The sequence below is a fragment of the Bombina bombina genome, chromosome 2 (genome assembly GCF_027579735.1).
Source record: "Bombina bombina isolate aBomBom1 chromosome 2, aBomBom1.pri, whole genome shotgun sequence".
NCBI lineage: Eukaryota > Metazoa > Chordata > Amphibia > Anura > Bombinatoridae > Bombina > Bombina bombina.
This window is the reverse complement of record NC_069500.1, coordinates 465315405-465334209: the sequence shown is the minus strand read 5'-3', so window position 1 is coordinate 465334209 and position 18805 is coordinate 465315405. Positions and strand designations below refer to the sequence as shown.

Sequence of the window (18805 nt, the reverse complement as noted above, 5' to 3'; positions counted from 1 at the left end):
TAGGGGCTTTCCCTAATCATAGGCAGAGCCTCATTTTCGCGCCTCTATTGCGCAGTTGTTTTTGGGAAGCAAGACATGCAGATGCATGTGTAAGGAGCTCAGATACATAGAAAAAGCTTTCTGAAGGCGTCATTTGGTATCGTATTCCCCTTTGGGCTTGGTTGGGTCTCAGCAAAGCAGATACCAGGGACTGTATAGGGGTTAAATATAAAAACGGCTCCGGTTCCGTTATTTTAAGAGTTAAAGCTTTCCAATTTGGTGTGCAATACTTTTAAGGCTTTAAGACACTGTGGTGAAATTTTGGTGAAATTTGAACAATTCCTTCATACTTTTTCACATTTGCAGTAATAAAGTGTGTTCAGTTTAAAATTTAAAGTGACAGTAACGGTTTTATTTTAAAACGTTTTTTGTACTTTGTTATCAAGTTTATGCCTGTTTAACATGTCTGAACTATCAGATAGACTGTGTTCTGTATGTGGGGAAGCCAAGGTTCCTTCTCATTTAAATAGATGTGATTTATGTGACACAAAATTTAGAGAAAATGATGCCCAAGATGATTCCTCAAGTGAGGGGAGTAAGCATGGTACTGCATCATCCCCTCCTTCGTCTACGCCAGTCTTGCCCACACAGGAGGCCCCTAGTACATCTAGTGCGCCAATACTCCTTACTATGCAACAATTAACGGCTGTAATGGATAATTCTATCAAAAACATTTTAGCCAAAATGCCCACTTATCAGCGAAAGCGCGACTGCTCTGTTTTAGAAAATACTGAAGAGCATGAGGACGCTGATGATATTGGTTCTGAAGTGCCCCTACACCAGTCTGAAGGGGCCAGGGAGGTTTTGTCTGAGGGAGAAATTTCAGATTCAGGGAAAATTTCTCAACAAGCTGAACCTGATGTGATTACATTCAAATTTAAATTGGAACATCTCCGCGCTCTGCTTAAGGAGGTGTTATCTACTCTGGATGATTGTGAGAATTTGGTCATTCCAGAGAAATTATGTAAGATGGACAAGTTCCTAGAGGTCCCGGGGCCCCCCGAAGCTTTTCCTATACCCAAGCGGGTGGTGGACATTGTAAACAAAGAATGGGAAAGGCCCGGCATACCTTTCGTCCCTCCCCCTATATTTAAGAAATTGTTTCCTATGATCGACCCCAGAAAGGACTTATGGCAGACAGTCCCCAAGGTCGAGGGGGCGGTTTCTACTCTAAACAAACGCACCACTATCCCCATAGAAGATAGTTGTGCTTTCAAAGATCCTATGGATAAAAAATTAGAGGGTTTGCTTAAAAAGATATTTGTTCAGCAAGGTTACCTTCTACAACCAATTTCATGCATTGTTCCTGTCACTACAGCAGCGTGTTTCTGGTTCGATGAACTAGAAAAGGCGCTCAATAAAGATTCTTCTTATGAGGAGATTTTGGACAGAATTCATGCTCTCAAATTGGCTAACTCTTTTACTTTAGACGCCACTTTGCAATTGGCTAGATTAGCGGCGAAAAATTCTGGGTTTGCTATTGTGGCACGCAGAGCGCTTTGGCTAAAATCTTGGTCAGCGGATGCGTCTTCCAAGAACAAATTGCTTAACATTCCTTTCAAGGGGAAAACGCTGTTTGGCCCTGACTTGAAAGAGATTATTTCTGATATCACTGGGGGCAAGGGCCACGCCCTTCCTCAGGATAGGTCTTTCAAGGCTAAGAATAAACCAAATTTTCGTCCCTTTCGCAGAAACGGACCAGCCCCAAGTGCTACATCCTCTAAGCAAGAGGGTAATACTTCTCAAGCCAAGCCAGCCTGGAGGCCAATGCAAGGCTGGAACAAAGGTAAGCAGGCCAAGAAACCTGCCACTGCTACCAAGACAGCATGAGATGTTGGCCCCCGATCCAGGACCGGATCTGGTGGGGGGCAGACTTTCTCTCTTCGCTCAGGCTTGGGCAAGAGATGTTCTGGATCCTTGGGCGCTGGAAATAGTCTCCCAAGGTTATCTTCTGGAATTCAAGGGGCTTCCCCCAAGGGGGAGGTTCCACAGGTCTCAATTGTCTTCAGACCACATAAAAAGACAGGCATTCTTACATTGTGTAGAAGACCTGTTAAAAATGGGAGTGATTCATCCTGTTCCATTAGGAGAACAAGGGATGGGGTTCTACTCCAATCTGTTCATAGTTCCCAAAAAAGAGGGAACATTCAGACCAATCTTAGATCTCAAGATCCTAAACAAGTTTCTCAAGGTTCCATCGTTCAAAATGGAAACCATTCGAACAATTCTTCCTTCCATCCAGGAAGGTCAATTCATGACCACGGTGGATTTAAAGGATGCGTATCTACATATTCCTATCCACAAGGAACATAATCGGTTCCTAAGGTTCGCCTTTCTGGACAAGCATTACCAGTTTGTGGCACTTCCATTCGGATTAGCCACTGCTCCAAGAATTTTCACAAAGGTACTGGGGTCCCTTCTAGCGGTGCTACGACCAAGGGGCATTGCAGTAGTACCTTACTTGGACGACATTCTGATTCAAGCGTCGTCCCTTCCACAAGCAAAGGCTCATACGGACATTGTCCTGGCCTTTCTCAGATCTCACGGGTGGAAAGTGAACGTAGAAAAAAGTTCTCTATCTCCGTCAACAAGAGTTCCCTTCTTGGGAACAATAATAGACTCCTTAGAAATGAGGATTTTTCTGACAGAGGCCAGAAAATCAAAACTTCTAAACTCTTGTCAAGTACTTCATTCTGTTCCTCTTCCTTCCATAGCGCAGTGCATGGAAGTAATAGGTTTGATGGTCGCGGCAATGGACATAGTTCCTTTTGCGCGAATTCATCTGAGACCATTACAACTGTGCATGCTCAGTCAGTGGAATGGGGATTATACAGACTTGTCTCCGACGATACAAGTAGATCAGAGGACCAGAGATTCACTCCGTTGGTGGCTGTCCCTGGACAACCTGTCACAGGGGATGAGCTTCCGCAGACCAGAGTGGGTCATTGTCACGACCGACGCCAGTCTGGTGGGCTGGGGCGCGGTCTGGGGACTCCTGAAAGCTCAGGGTCTTTGGTCTCGGGAAGAATCTCTTCTCCCGATAAATATTCTGGAACTGAGAGCGATATTCAATGCTCTCAAGGCTTGGCCTCAGCTAGCAAAGGCCAAATTCATACGGTTTCAATCGGACAACATGACGACTGTTGCGTATATCAACCATCAAGGGGGAACAAGGAGTTCCCTGGCGATGGAAGAAGTGACCAAAATCATTCAATGGGCGGAGACTCACTCCTGCCACTTGTCTGCAATCCACATCCCAGGAGTGGAAAATTGGGAAGCGGATTTTCTGAGTCGTCAGACATTTCATCCGGGGGAGTGGGAACTCCATCCGGAAATCTTTGCCCAAATTACTCAGTTGTGGGGCATTCCAGACATGGATCTGATGGCCTCTCGTCAGAACTTCAAGGTTCCTTGCTACGGGTCCAGATCCAGGAATCCCAAGGCGACTCTAGTAGATGCACTAGTAGCACCTTGGACCTTCAACCTAGCTTATGTATTCCCACCGTTTCCTCTCATCCCCAGGCTGGTAGCCAGGATCAATCAGGAGAGGGCATCGGTGATCTTGATAGCTCCTGCGTGGCCACGCAGGACTTGGTATGCAGACCTGGTGAATATGTCATCGGCTCCACCATGGAAGCTACCTTTGAGACGGGACCTTCTTGTTCAAGGTCCGTTCGAACATCCGAATCTGGTCTCACTCCAACTGACTGCTTGGAGATTGAACGCTTGATTTTATCAAAGCGAGGGTTCTCAGATTCTGTCATTGATACTCTTGTTCAGGCCAGAAAGCCTGTAACTAGAAAAATCTACCATAAAATATGGAAAAAATATATCTGTTGGTGTGAATCTAAAGGATTCCCTTGGGACAAGATAAAAATTCCTAAGATTCTATCCTTTCTTCAAGACGGTTTGGAGAAAGGATTATCTGCAAGTTCTTTGAAGGGACAGATTTCTGCTTTGTCTGTGTTACTTCACAAAAAGCTGGCGGCTGTGCCAGATGTTCAAGCTTTTGTTCAGGCTCTGGTTAGAATCAAGCCTGTTTACAAACCTTTGACTCCTCCTTGGAGTCTCAATTTAGTTCTTTCAGTTCTTCAGGGGGTTCCGTTTGAACCCTTACATTCCGTTGATATTAAGTTATTATCTTGGAAAGTTTTGTTTTTGGTTGCAATTTCTTCTGCTAGAAGAGTTTCAGAGTTATCTGCTCTGCAGTGTTCTCCTCCTTATCTGGTGTTCCATACAGATAAGGTGGTTTTGCGTACTAAACCTGGTTTTCTTCCGAAAGTTGTTTCTAACAAAAACATTAACCAGGAGATAGTCGTGCCTTCTTTGTGTCCGAATCCAGTTTCAAAGAAGGAACGTTTGTTGCACAATTTGGATGTAGTTCGTGCTCTAAAATTCTATTTAGATGCTACAAAGGATTTTAGACAAACATCTTCCTTGTTTGTTGTTTATTCTGGTAAAAGGAGAGGTCAAAAAGCAACTTCTACCTCTCTCTCTTTTTGGCTTAAAAGCATCATCAGATTGGCTTACGAGACTGCCGGACGGCAGCCTCCTGAAAGAATCACAGCTCATTCCACTAGGGCCGTGGCTTCCACATGGGCCTTCAAGAACGAGGCTTCTGTTGATCAGATATGTAAGGCAGCGACTTGGTCTTCACTGCACACTTTTACTAAATTTTACAAATTTGATACTTTTGCTTCTTCTGAGGCTATTTTTGGGAGAAAGGTTTTGCAAGCCGTGGTGCCTTCCATTTAGGTGACCTGATTTGCTCCCTCCCATCATCCGTGTCCTAAAGCTTTGGTATTGGTTCCCACAAGTAAGGATGACGCCGTGGACCGGACACACCTATGTTGGAGAAAACAGAATTTATGTTTACCTGATAAATTACTTTCTCCAACGGTGTGTCCGGTCCACGGCCCGCCCTGGTTTTTTTAATCAGGTCTGATAATTTATTTTCTTTAACTACAGTCACCACGGTATCATATGATTTCTCCTATGCAAATATTCCTCCTTTACGTCGGTCGAATGACTGGGGAAGGCGGAGCCTAGGAGGGATCATGTGACCAGCTTTGCTGGGCTCTTTGCCATTTCCTGTTGGGGAAGAGAATATCCCACAAGTAAGGATGACGCCGTGGACCGGACACACCGTTGGAGAAAGTAATTTATCAGGTAAACATAAATTCTGTTTTTTATTCTGTTACGGAGTCCTTGCTTCGGGCCTGTAAACCTAATGACAAGGGATGGTTTGGATAAGGGTTTATCTGACAAATTTTTAAAGGGACAGATTTTGGCTTTTTTTTTCTTTTTCTTTTTTGTTTTTTTACTAGTTTGATAAGTTTCCTGACAATCTCTGGTTTGTTCTAGCTTTAGTCAGGATCCAACCAGTGGTAAAACCAATTTCTCCTCTTTGGAACTTCAGTTTGGTTCTAATAATATTGCAGAATACTCTTTTTGAGCCTATACACTATTTTGACACTATTGTGTTTTGGAAGGTTTTCTTTCTTTTAGCTATCCTGCTGATTTAAATAATTTCTAAATTGTATATTTACTTTTTTCTGTGAGCTGGATAAGGCGGCTTTGAGATGTAGTTTGATTTCTTTCCTTATGTGGTGTCTTTAGACCATTTTGATCATAAATATGTTGTGTTTTTTTGTCCTAATCCAAAAGATTCTAAGTAGAAGGCTTCTTCATATTTTGGATTTTGTTATGGCTTTGAAATTATATTTACAGACTTCTATTGATTTTAACTAATCCTCTAATTTGTTGATTGTTTTTCTGGTTTTAGATGGGGTCAGTAGACACCAGCTGTTTTGTTGGTTTCCTGACTTTAGTTTTTGTTTCATAAATTATCTTGGAGGCTGGTTAGCCTCCTCCTTAAAGGGATAGGAAACACGTTTTTTTCTTTCATGATTCAGAAAGAGAATGCAACGTTAATCAACTTTCTAATTTACTCCTATTATCAATTTTTATTTGTTCTCTTGGTATCTTTATTTGAAAAAGCAGAAATGTAAGCTTTGGAGCCGGCCCATTTTTAGCTCAGCACCTGGGTGGCGCTTGCTGATTGGTGGCTACATTTATACACACCTAAAATTACACACCACAAGCACTAAGACTGAAGGCTTAGCATTTTTTAATGCAAGTGCACACTTAATAGACTATAGTATGGTCTAAATATGTTTTATATACACTGGGAAACAAAAAAAATGAGTGTGACTCACTTTATTGCTATATTAACTTTATTGTGGTTGTCGGGAACCAAATCCGCAAAATCTCTGAGGTACGCCTGTATATAATTAAATTCTATACTACAGATCATTACTCGTGGTTTGTAGATTCCCACGGCCTGTATGAAAGAAAATATAATTTACGCTTGCCTGATAAATTGATTTATTCCATGGTGGTGAGTGTCCATGAGATTTTATTTATGTATCTTTTTTCCGGCAGCAGTTTAAGTGTGTAGCTCCTTTTTTTTTTTTTTTTTTTTTTTTTTTCTACTCCCTTTTATATATTTTTTTTCCTGCTCCCCTTTTTTCTTTTCTTTTTTTTTTTCCCTACCTTTGTGATCCTTCCTTGGCTATATAAGAGACTTGTTTACCAGTGAGGTGGAAGGGTTTGTAAGAGCTCTTTGAGTTTTTGGGAATTTTTGACCCACCCATGTAGCCAGTCTATTCCAGAAGTTTTACTGTTTAAAAATATAGATAATCACTTGATTCCCCATTCCCCATATGGGTAATAACCCATAACCAACACCAGTTATATTAATATACTTTGTATTATACAGGTGGTGAGATCTATTACTCCTGGCAATTACTCTTCCTTACCAATAGGAGGAGGAAAAGATTCCTGTTCAAAGAATGAAGATGTGCTTATGATTCTTCAGAGAGAGGGAAATCTCACTCCAACTGACTATTATTGTTTCTTCAACAACATGGTTGGAGGATCAATTTTCCAAAGAGTTATTTGATTCCCCAAACAAAGGTACCTTTTTGGGGGTTTTAAATAGATTCAGTTTCCATAAGTCTGTCTCTAACAGAGCAGAGAAGATTAAGATTGGTGTCAGCTTGTCTGAACCTTCAGTCTCTCTCTTTCCCCTCTGTTGCTCTTTGTATGGGAGTTTTAAGTCTTGCAGCTCATTTTCATCTGTGTATGCTTTGTCAACTGTGCCCCCTCTTACTTTTTGTCCCTCATGTACTGAAAGGGCCTTACAATGTAAAGAACAGATTTTCTTTAATGCAAGTATGTCTAAGGATGCTTCTCAGACTGATTAGAATCAGGGTATGCCGCTACTTTCTCCCCAAGCATCACAACCTTTAACGCCCACCCAAGCGACGCCGTGTTCTTCAACCGCATCCACTTCATTTACTCTGCAGGATATGGCTGCAGTTATGTCATCTACCCTTACAGAGGTTTTATCTAAGTTGCCAGTGTTGCAGGGCAAACGCAGCAGGACAGAAGCTACTCTGATTCCTACGACTTCTGATGCTTTGATGGCTGTTTCCGATGTACCCTCACAGGGATCTGAATTGGGGGTCAGGGAACTTCTGTCTGAGGGGGAGCTTTCCGACTCGGGAAGTGTGTTGCCTCAGACGGACTCGGACGTCATGTCCTTCAGATTTAAGCTTGAACACCTCCGATTGTTACTTCGGGAGGTTTTAGCGACTCTGGATGACTGTGACTCTATTGTGGTACCACCAGAGAAATTGTGTAAGATGGACAAGTACTTAGAGGTGCCTGCTTACGCTGATGTTTTTCCGGTTCCTAAGAGAATCTCGGAAATTATTACGCGGGAAGGGGAAAGACCGGGTATCCCGTTCTCACCTTCTCCTAATTTTAAGAAAATGTATCCCATAGCTGACACTGTCCGGGACTCTTGGCAAACAGTCCCTAAGGTGAAGGGAGCTATATCTACCCTGGCTAAGCGTACAACTATTCTTATTGAGGACAGTTGTGCTTTCAATACTGGAACAGGGGCAGGGGTGTTACTCAAATCTTTTCGTGGTCCCCAAAAAAGAGGGCACGTTTCGACCTATTTTAGATCTAAAAAGTCTAAACACGTTTCTCAGAGTCCCATCCTTCAAGATGGAGACTATCCGAACAATTCTACCATTGATCCAGGAGGGTCAATATATGACTACCGTGGACTTGAAGGATGCATATCTTCATATTCCTATCCACAAGGATCATCACCAGTTCCTAAGGTTTGCCTTCCTGGACAAACATTTTCAGTTCGTGGCTCTTCCGTTCGGGTTGGCCACAGCACCCAGGATCTTCATGAAGGTTCTAGGGTCTCTTCTGGCGGTTCTCAGGCCACAGGGCATTGCAGTGGCGCCTTATCTGGACGATATTCGGATCCAGGCGTCTCTTACCATCTGACAAAATCTCATACTGGCATGGTTCTTTCCTTTCTGAGGACTCACTGGTGGAAGGTGAATCTACAAAAGAGTTCACTAATTCCACAGACAAGGGTTCCCTTCTTGGGAACGCTAATAGATTCTATATCCATGAAAATTTTCTTGACAGAGGTCAGAAAGTTAAAGATCCTGAATACATGCCGAGCCCTTCAGTCCAATCCTCGACCATCAGTGGCTCAGTGCATGGAGGTGAATGGATTGATGCTGGCGGCAATGGACATCATTCCGTTTGCTCGCTTTCATCTCAGACCACTACAACTGTGCATGCTCGGGCAGTGGGATGGAGATTATGCAAATTTGTCTCCTCAGATACATCTGGATCAGGAGACAAGAGACTCTCTTCTTTGGTGGTTGTCGCCGGATCATCTGTCCCAAGGGACGTGCTTCCGCAGACCCTCTTGGGTGATAGTGACAACGGACGCCAATATTCAATGCACTTCAGGCTTGGCCTCAGTTGGCTTCGGCCAAATTCATCTGATTTCAGTCGGACAACATCACGACTGTGGCTTACATCAATCATCAGGGAGGAACAAGGAGTTCCTTAGCGATGGCAGAAGTATCCAAGATAATTCGGTGGGCGGAAGCTCACTCTTGTTATCTGTCAGCAATCTACATCCCAGGAGTGGACAACTGGAAAGTGGACTTTTTAAGCAGACAGACGTTTCATCCGGGGGAGTGGGAATTCCATCCGGAGGTTTTTGCCACCCTGATTCTCAGATGGGACAGACCGGAATTGGATCTGATGGCGTCTCGTCAGAATGCCAAGCTCCCAAGATACAGATCCAGGTTGAGGGATCCTCAGGCCGACCTGATAGATGCCTTCAACCTAGCTTATGTGTTTCCACCGTTTGCTCTCCTTCCCCGGGTGATTGAACGGATCAAACAAGAGAGGGCTTCGGTAATTCTAATCGCGCCTGCGTGGCCTCGCAGGACTTGGTATGCCGATCTGGTGGACATGTCCTCTCTGCCGCCGTGGAAGCTTCCATTGAGGCAGGACCTTCTCATTCAGGGACCCTTCCATCAGCCGAATCTAGTTTCTCTGCAGCTGACTGTTTATAGATTGAACGCTTGATTTTATCTAAGCGGAGGTTCTCTGATTCGGTCATTGATACCTTGATTCAGGCATGTAAGCCTGTCACTAGAAAGATTTACCATACGATATGGCTTAAATATCTTTACTGGTGCAAATCCAAGGGCTACTCATGGAGTAGAGTTAGGATTCCCAGGATTTTATCTTTTCTCCAAGAAGGATTGGAGAAAGGGTTATCAGCAAGTTCCTTAAAGGGACAAATTTCTGCTTTGTCGATTTTACTACACAAGCATTTGGCAGATGTCCCAGACGTTCAGTCTTTTTGTCAGGCTCTGACTAGAATCAAGCCTGTGTTTAGACCAATTGCTCCACCCTGGAGTTTGAATTTAGTTCTTAATGTTCTTCAAGGAGTTCCGTTTGAACCCATGCATTCCATAGATATTAAGTTGTTATCTTGGAAGGTTTTATTTGTGGTTGCTATTTCTTCTGCTCGTAGAGTTTCTGATCTTTCAGCATTACAATGTGACTCTCCTTACCTTATTTTCCATTCTGATAAGATGGTTTTACGTACCAAACCTGGTTTTCTTCCTAAGGTTGTTTCTAATAAGAATATTAATCAGGAAATTGTTATTCCTTCATTGTGTCCTAATCCTTCTAAGAAGGAGCGTCTGTTGCATAACTTGGACGTGGTCCATGCCCTGAAGTTTTACTTGCAGGCGACTAAAGACTTTCGTCAATCAGCTTCATTATTTATTGTTTTTTCTGGAAAGCTTAGGGGCCAGAAAGCTATGGCTACCTCTTTCTTTTTTGCTGAAGAGTATCATCAGTCTGGCATATGAGACTGCTGGACAGCAGCCTCCTGAAAGAATTACGGCTCATTCCACTAGGGCTGTGGCTTCTTCATGGGCATTTAAAAACGATGCTTCTGTTGAACAGATTTGCAAGGCTGCAACTTGGTCGTCTCTTCACACTTTTTCCAAATTTTACAAATTTGATACTTTTGCTTCATCTGAGACTGGTTTTGGGAGAAAGGTTCTTCAAGCAGTGGTACCTTCCATTTATGTTCCTGTCTTGTCCCTCCCTGTCATCCGTGTCCTATAGCTTTGGTATTGTATCCCATAAGTAAGGATGAAATCCGTGGACTCGTCATGTCTTGTAAAAGAAAAGCAAATTTATGCTTGCCTGATAAATGTATTTCTTTTACGATATGACGAGTCCACGGCCCACCCTGTCATTTCTAAGACAGGTATTTACTTATTTTTGTCAAACTTCAGTCACCTCTGCACCTTTGGCTTTTCCTTTCTCTTCCTAACTTTGGTCGAATGACTGGAGTGGGAGGGAAGGGAGGAGCTATATATACAGCTCTGCTGTGGTGCTCTTTGCCATTTCCCGCTGACCAAGAGGCGTAATCCCATAAGTAAGGATGAAATCCGTGGACTCGTCATATCGTAAAAGAAATAAATTTATCAGGTAAGCATAATCAACAAGCGCAACCCAGTGTCCTGAACCAAAAATGGTCTGGCTCCTAAACTTACAGTCCTGCTTTTCAAATAAAGATACCAAGAGAATGAAGAAAAATTGATAATAGGAGTAAATTAGAAAGTTGCTTAAAATTGCATGTTCTATCTAAATCATGAAAAAACAAATTGGGTTTTATATCCCTTTAAATTGTTAACAATTGAAATGTAAAGGTTGTATAGCCTGATCTTTATAGCTATCCCCAATATATTATATAATATATACATATACTGTATAAGTAACCGTGTGTGTATTTATGTATATGTGTATGTTTATGTATAAATAAATAATCTTCTAATAAACATATTTTACTCTTGAGTTCATTTTGTAATTTTTTTGTGTTTTTATTTACAGTGACAGGTTTACTAGGTTTTGTCAGTGGAAAAATGTTGAATTAAATATTCATGTAAGTATAAAGAAATAAAAAAAATGTGAACAAGAAATTAATTTGACTGCAGATATGAATTCTCACTCTACTATGGTCTTTTATACTCTTTATAGTCCTAATATTTATCCATAGCACAAAATGCCTTTGCTTTCTATGCTAAAATACAGTTCAGTGCGATATTTTAGTGATATTATCCAATACAGCGCATGTTTAAAACTTAGTTCAAAATGCTATTCTCTGAATACGTATGTACCCCTTTGTGTAAATATTTACAGTTGCATTTTCAGATTTATTTATTTTTAAATATGTTGGGATATGTAAGGATTCACTTTTAAAATAACTATATGTGTTTTATTTACTGACCTTAACTTGTGCAGTGTGTGTTTAAATAGAACATTACTGTATACTATTAATTTCAAGGTCACTCTTGGTTCATATTTTTAGCTTACCATGAATGACTTTAGCGTTCATCGAATCATTGGACGAGGTGGATTTGGAGAAGTTTATGGTTGTAGGAAAGCAGATACTGGTAAAATGTGAGTAACCTAAAGATTATTTCCATGGTATATCAGATTTCTTGGACCTTTTGTAGCTTTCATGGTTTAAAACAATTCCCTACATTCATTTAGACTGTGATCTGTCAACAAATTCATTGGTTATCTGTGGAGTCTGTTCACTAGATAGTGATGAATGTATTTAAATAAAATGATATAAGAAAGATTGGAGAGGAAATTTCAGCATTAATGAATCTAACAGATTATATTTAAACTGTGTTATATTACACTAGCACTCTTCTTGGTCCTATAACATTATTATTTTTTTTAATTTAAAGACTTTTAGCACCAACAGTCCTCATAGAGGGCCTTTAAGTACTATTACTTTTCCTTCATAGCTACATGAAGCAGAAGTGTTCTTTGTAAAGGGCCTTGTAGACCAGTGGTCTTTAATTTGGGATTTATAAGACACATAGGGCGCGATCCGATATCAATCGCAGTTTGCGGCGCAAGCGAGGGAACCGGCGTCGCCCGCAGTTTCAGCTCGCAACTCGAGCCATCCCATATAGGTCGCCGTCAGATGCTAACGTGCCGTAAGTCTCACAAACCAGCGATGTCCAGAAATCTGCGTAAGTACAAATTTCTGGCGTCGCCAGTGACTTGCGCCACGTTAGAATCTGCCGGCGCCTATAAAACCTGACTAAAGTCTAAAACACCCGCACTGTCTAACACGCCTCCCTAACATAGCCCGCACTGTCTAACCCTCTATCCGCTATCCCCCCTCACTATCCTAACAATAAAAAAGCTATTAACCCCTAAACCGCCGCTCCTTTACCCCGCCGCAACCTAATAAAGTTATTAACCCCTAAACCGCCGCTCCCGTACCCCGCCGCCAGCTATATTATATCTATAACCCCCTAAAGTGAGCCCCTAACACCGCCGCCATCTATATTAAAATTATTAACCCCTAATGTAAGCACCTTACACCGCCGCCATCTCTATTAAAATGATTAACCCCTAATTTAATCTACCTACCCCGCCGCCAGCTATATTATATCTATAACCCCCTAAAGTGAGCCCCTAACACCGCCGCCATCTATATTAAAATTATTAACCCCTAATGTAAGCCCCTTACACCGCCGCCATCTCTATTAAAATGATTAACCCCTAATTTAATCTACCTACCCCGCCGCCAGCTATATTATCTATATTAACCCTAAGTATATTATAGTTAATATAGTTATTACATTATATATATTAACTATATTAACCCTAATTATATTAGGGTTAATATAGTTACTATAGTATTTATATTAACTATATTAACTCTATCTAACCCTAACTAAATTTATATTAAATTAATCTAATTAATTTATAAACTAAAATATTCCTATTTAAATCTAAATACTTACCTATAAAATAAACCCTAAGATAGCTACAATATAATTAATAATTACATTGTAGCTATGTTAGGGTTAATATTTATTTTACAGGTAAATTGTTAATTATTTTAACTAGGTATAATAGATATTAAATAGTTATTAACTATTTAATATCTACCTAGTTAAAATAATTACCCAATTACCTGTAAAATAAATCCTAACCTAAGTTATAAATACACCTACACTATCAATAAATTAAATAAAGTACAAACATCTATCTAAAAATACAATTAAATTAACTAAACTAAATTACAAAAAAAAACAAACACTAAATTACAAAAAATAAAAAAAAGATTACAAGATTTTTAAGCTAATTACACCTATTCTAAGCCCCCTAATAAAATAATAAACCCCCAAAATAAAAAAAATTCCCTGCCCTATTCTAAATTAAACATATTTCAAAGCTCTTTACCTTACCAGCCCTTAAAAGGGCCTTTTGTGGGGCATGCCCCAAAGAATTCAGCTCTTTTGCATTCAACAAATACAATCCCCCCCCCCCCCATTACAACCCACCACCCACATACCCCTATTCTAAACCCACCCAAAGCCCCCTTAAAAAAGCCTAACACTACCCCCCTGAAGATCTCCCTACCTTGTCTTCACCACACCGGGCCGAACTCCTGATCCGATCCGGGCGATGTCGTCCTCCAAGCGGCAAAGAAGAATTCTTCCTCCGGCGATGTCATCCTCCAAGCGGCAAAGAAGAATTCTTCCTCCGGCGACGTCTTCCTCCAAGCGGCAGCAAAGTCTTCATTCTTCCGGCGGCATCTTCAATCTTCTTTCTTCGCTCCGCCGCCGCGGAGCATCCATCCCGGCCGACTGCTAAACTTGGAATGAGGTACCTTTAAATGACGTCATCCAAGATGGCGTCCGCCGAATTCCGATTGGCTGATAGGATTCTATCAGCCAATCGGAATTAAGTTAAAAAAATCTGATTGGCTGATTGAATCAGCCAATCAGATTGAGCTCGCATTCTATTGGCTGATCGGAACAGCCAATAGAATGCGAGCTCAATCTGATTGGCTGATTGGATCAGCCAATCGGATTGAACTTGAATCTGATTGGCTGATTCAATCAGCCAATCAGATTTTTTTAACTTAATTCCGATTGGCTGATAGAATCCTATCAGCCAATCGGAATTCGGCGGACGCCATCTTGGATGACGTCATTTAAAGGTACTTCATTCCAAGTTTAGCAGTCGGCCGGGATGGATGCTCCGCGGCGGCGGAGCGAAGAAAGAAGATTGAAGATGCCGCCGGAAGAATGAAGACTTTGCTGCCGCTTGGAGGAAGACGTCGCCGGAGGAAGAATTCTTCTTTGCCGCTTGGAGGATGACATCGCCGGAGGAAGAATTCTTCTTTGCCGCTTGGAGGACGACATCGCCCGGATCGGATCAGGAGTTCGGCCCGGTGTGGTGAAGACAAGGTAGGGAGATCTTCAGGGGGGTAGTGTTAGGCTTTTTTAAGGGGGGTTTGGGTGGGTTTAGAATAGGGGTATGTGGGTGGTGGGTTGTAATGGGGGGGGGGGGGATTGTATTTGTTGAATGCAAAAGAGCTGAATTCTTTGGGGCATGCCCCACAAAAGGCCCTTTTAAGGGCTGGTAAGGTAAAGAGCTTTGAAATATGTTTAATTTAGAATAGGGCAGGGAATTTTTTTTATTTTGGGGGTTTATTGTTTTATTAGGGGGCTTAGAATAGGTGTAATTAGCTTAAAAATCTTGTAATCTTTTTTTTATTTTTTGTAATTTAGTGTTTGTTTTTTTTGTAATTTAGTTTAGTTAATTTAATTGTATTTTTAGATAGATGTTTGTACTTTATTTAATTTATTGATAGTGTAGCTGTATTTATAACTTAGGTTAGGATTTATTTTACAGGTAATTGGGTAATTATTTTAACTAGGTAGATATTAAATAGTTAATAACTATTTAATATCTATTATACCTAGTTAAAATAATTAACAATTTACCTGTAAAATAAATATTAACCCTAACATAGCTACAATGTAATTATTAATTATATTGTAGCTATCTTAGGGTTTATTTTATAGGTAAGTATTTAGATTTAAATAGGAATATTTTAGTTTATAAATTAATTAGATTAATTTAATATAAATATAGTTAGGGGTGTTAGTGTTAGATAGAGTTAATATAGTTATATAAATACTATAGTAACTATATTAACTATATTAACCCTAATATAATTAGGGTTAATATAGTTAATATATATAATGTAATACCTATATTAACTATAATATACTTAGGGTTAATATAGATAATATAGCTGGCGGCGGGGTAGGTAGATTAAATTAGGGGTTAATCATTTTAATAGAGATGGCGGCGGTGTAAGGGGCTTACATTAGGGGTTAATAATATTAATATAGCTGGCGGCGGTATAGGGGGATTAGATTAGGGGTTAATAATTTTTATATAGGTGGCGGCGGTGTAAGGGGTCAGATTAGGGGATAGATAAGGTAGATGGCGGCGGTTTTAGAGGCTCAAAGTAGGGGGTTAGTTTATGTAGATGGCGGCGGGGTCCGGGAGCGGCGGTTTAGGGGGTAATAACTTTATTAGGGATTTCGGGGGGGGGGGGGGGATCGCGGTTGACAGGGAGATAGACATTGCGCATGCGTTAGGTGTTAGGTTTATTTTCTAGATAGTTTAGGGAGTTACGGGGCTCCAATAGTCAGCGTAAGGCTTCTTACGGCTGCTTTTTGTGGCGAGGTGAAAATGGAGTAAGTTTTCTCCATTTTCGCCACGTAAGTCCTTACGCTGCATATTGGATACCAAACTGCGCGGGTTTGGTATACCTGCCTATGGCCCAAAAAACTGCGGGCGACGGCAGAAATATACGCGCGTAACTTCTAGCTTACGCCGTATATAGGATACCAAATCCGCGCAATTATTGGCGTCGCCGGCTTTTGCGGGCGACGATTTTTATCGGATCGACCCCATAGTGCTTAAGTGGTCCTTATGAAGAGTAATCAAATGTAAGTGGCCTTAATTCAGGTTGTATTTAGGTTTTTATGACACTGTGTTTTACCCCATTTGTATTTCACAAATAATACATTCAGTAGACCTGTTTTTAACTATTTTGATACTTAGACTAAGTAGTACAGTCATTGTGATTGACCCACCTGTGCTTAAGCAGTTCAATCTTGTAATGGATGCCCGAGTCCTTTCATTCAGAAGCAGTGCTTTATAACGTGTCGTCATTCAGCAGTATATATCAGATATGTGCATTCAGAGTTTTCAGATACCACTGAATGCGGAAGAAGGCGGCTCTTCATGCCATTCAGCTATTTTATGAGACAAATTTTATACACATTTATAGCTGTGCAATTCCAGAAACACTAGTGTATTAGTGTTTCACAAGTATAATTTTGGCTTAGAAAATAGCATAAAGGCATGAAGGTCTGCCACTGTTCACATTCTGAGGTAGAAACAGTGTGTATGTATATGCGCGTGTGTGTATTAGACTTGTGCATTCAGATCCTTTGTTTAAACCCAATGCGGAAGGAAGCAATATTAGTCTCTTTTTCAGAGCCGGATTGATTCTGGTCCAAGATCATCACATTAACATTGGTGCAAATCCAGCTATTAACGTGATGTTCATGCTCCAAAAAGAGCCAAATATCACTTCCACATTAGGATATAAAAAAATATATTATTATATACATATATATAACATGTATGTACTTTTAATTTACATTTTGGAAAAAGTGTGATTTTTAAATACTAATGTAGAGACTTTTTTTATTCTTTTTAACTATATTTTTTAACTAGTCCCACCATTGTTCCTATAAAGAACTGAGGTTCATGACGGGTGTACAACACAAGTGTTTCTCAGAAACTTGTATTCCACATTACATTTAGCAATTTATCTTCATATTGAATATGATACTCATCTCAAGCCACATATAAGACAGAACACTGTTCCACACCAATTTATAATGTCAAATATTCTTTGTGGCGCTCTCATAACAGTTACATTGAAAATTGTTTGTAGCTCATGTTTTGTTTTCTTTAATTCAGGTATGCAATGAAATGCCTTGATAAGAAGAGGATTAAGATGAAACAAGGAGAAACGCTAGCCTTAAATGAAAGAATTATGTTGTCCCTAGTCAGCACAGGCGTGAGTATTTGATTTGCTACCCTTCTACCTTTAATATGAAATAAAAATTAGCAATTTTTTTAACGAAAGAAAGAAAAAATGCTATTGTTGTTTACATTTTCTACAGAGTTAATGTTGATGCCAAATTGTAGCAGAAAATGCTTTCAAGGTGTGTTAGCGGCATTGAACTTAAAACATCTCTCATCACCATGGTTACCAAGGATGTTGGCAGAACGGTTGATGTTGTTCTGTATAAATGGATGCCAAGCTCATTGTTCTAAGTGCTGTTTCTTCAGTGCTTAATCAATGAGGTTAGACAGTAAGCACATGTCACTTAAAACAATCAGGTTTGCAACAGTACATCAGTCACAACCCAATTTTGTGAATATATCATCCGATTATCTTTCATTTTCAATTCCGAGAGAAATTGTGCACACATCTAGTGCAGGGTGTTTTTGTTCAGTCAAAAGATCCCTTCAATCCTGAAAAGAAATACAAGGGGCATATAGTATATGCAAAGGTTTAATTGTGTAGTTGCCATTTTGGCATGAACAGTTGTCTCAGTGCTGTCATGCCAGCATGTTCTAAGTGGTATTTAAAATCTAGTTTGCTAAATTCACCCTTAGCATTGTTTCAATAATAATTATAATTTCTGTAATTGGTCTTTTTCTTTACTGTTGTTTTGTCATGGAAAATTGCAGTTTAAATGTATATATGAGAAATGTAATTACTGCATTGCTAATTATCTGCATACAAAATAAATTATTTTATAAGACTTTAAAAACGTCTGTCGTGTTAATAAAATGTATTGCTCAGTCTATTGCATGTTTAGGGACAGATATGAATAAGTTCCTGCACAAATCAAGCAATCACTGCAGTGTTCTCCACAGAAAAATGTGCCAGCCGGCTGACATTATAAACTAACAGAGTGGGGGATGTGCAATGCTTTATGATGCTGTAACATTTTCTGTTATCCAAAGCACAAATTAATTGTGAAATGTAACATAAATCTCTTTAATGATAATTTGAGCACATTGAAAATATTAATATTAGTTAATTTTAGCTTATTTGTGGCTAATACTTTAGCTGAGGGGTCAGTAAAATCAGCGAGCTGGTGCATCCATTAACAAGGCTCTGGGGAGAACACTGCACTGTGCAGCATGTAGGATGGCAATGGTTTGGAATTCCAGCCTCTTTCAAGGTAGTGTAAAACCTACAATTTTCATATTTAAAAATGTGAGAAGCTAATGCTGTTCATGCTATATTTATTTATATTAATAAAAATATATCTGGTTAAAACAGCTGTTGAAAAATGTATTTGAAATTTTGGAGGCAGATGTTTTCAGGGAGTAAAAATGTTATATCTAGCTATAT

At 40.1% G+C, this 18805-nt stretch overlaps 1 protein-coding gene across 1 annotated transcript in view; it reads left to right on the top strand.

The window, feature by feature from the left end:
• GRK3 (G protein-coupled receptor kinase 3) overlaps window positions 1–18805 on the top strand; it is a 737240-nt gene that overhangs the window by 530853 nt on the left and 187582 nt on the right. The window contains exons 7-9 of the mRNA XM_053702091.1: window positions 11353–11404; window positions 11831–11922; window positions 17353–17452. Of these exons, the coding sequence (XP_053558066.1) occupies window positions 11353–11404; window positions 11831–11922; window positions 17353–17452 (244 nt within the window). The remainder of the gene's footprint in view (window positions 1–11352; window positions 11405–11830; window positions 11923–17352; window positions 17453–18805) is intronic.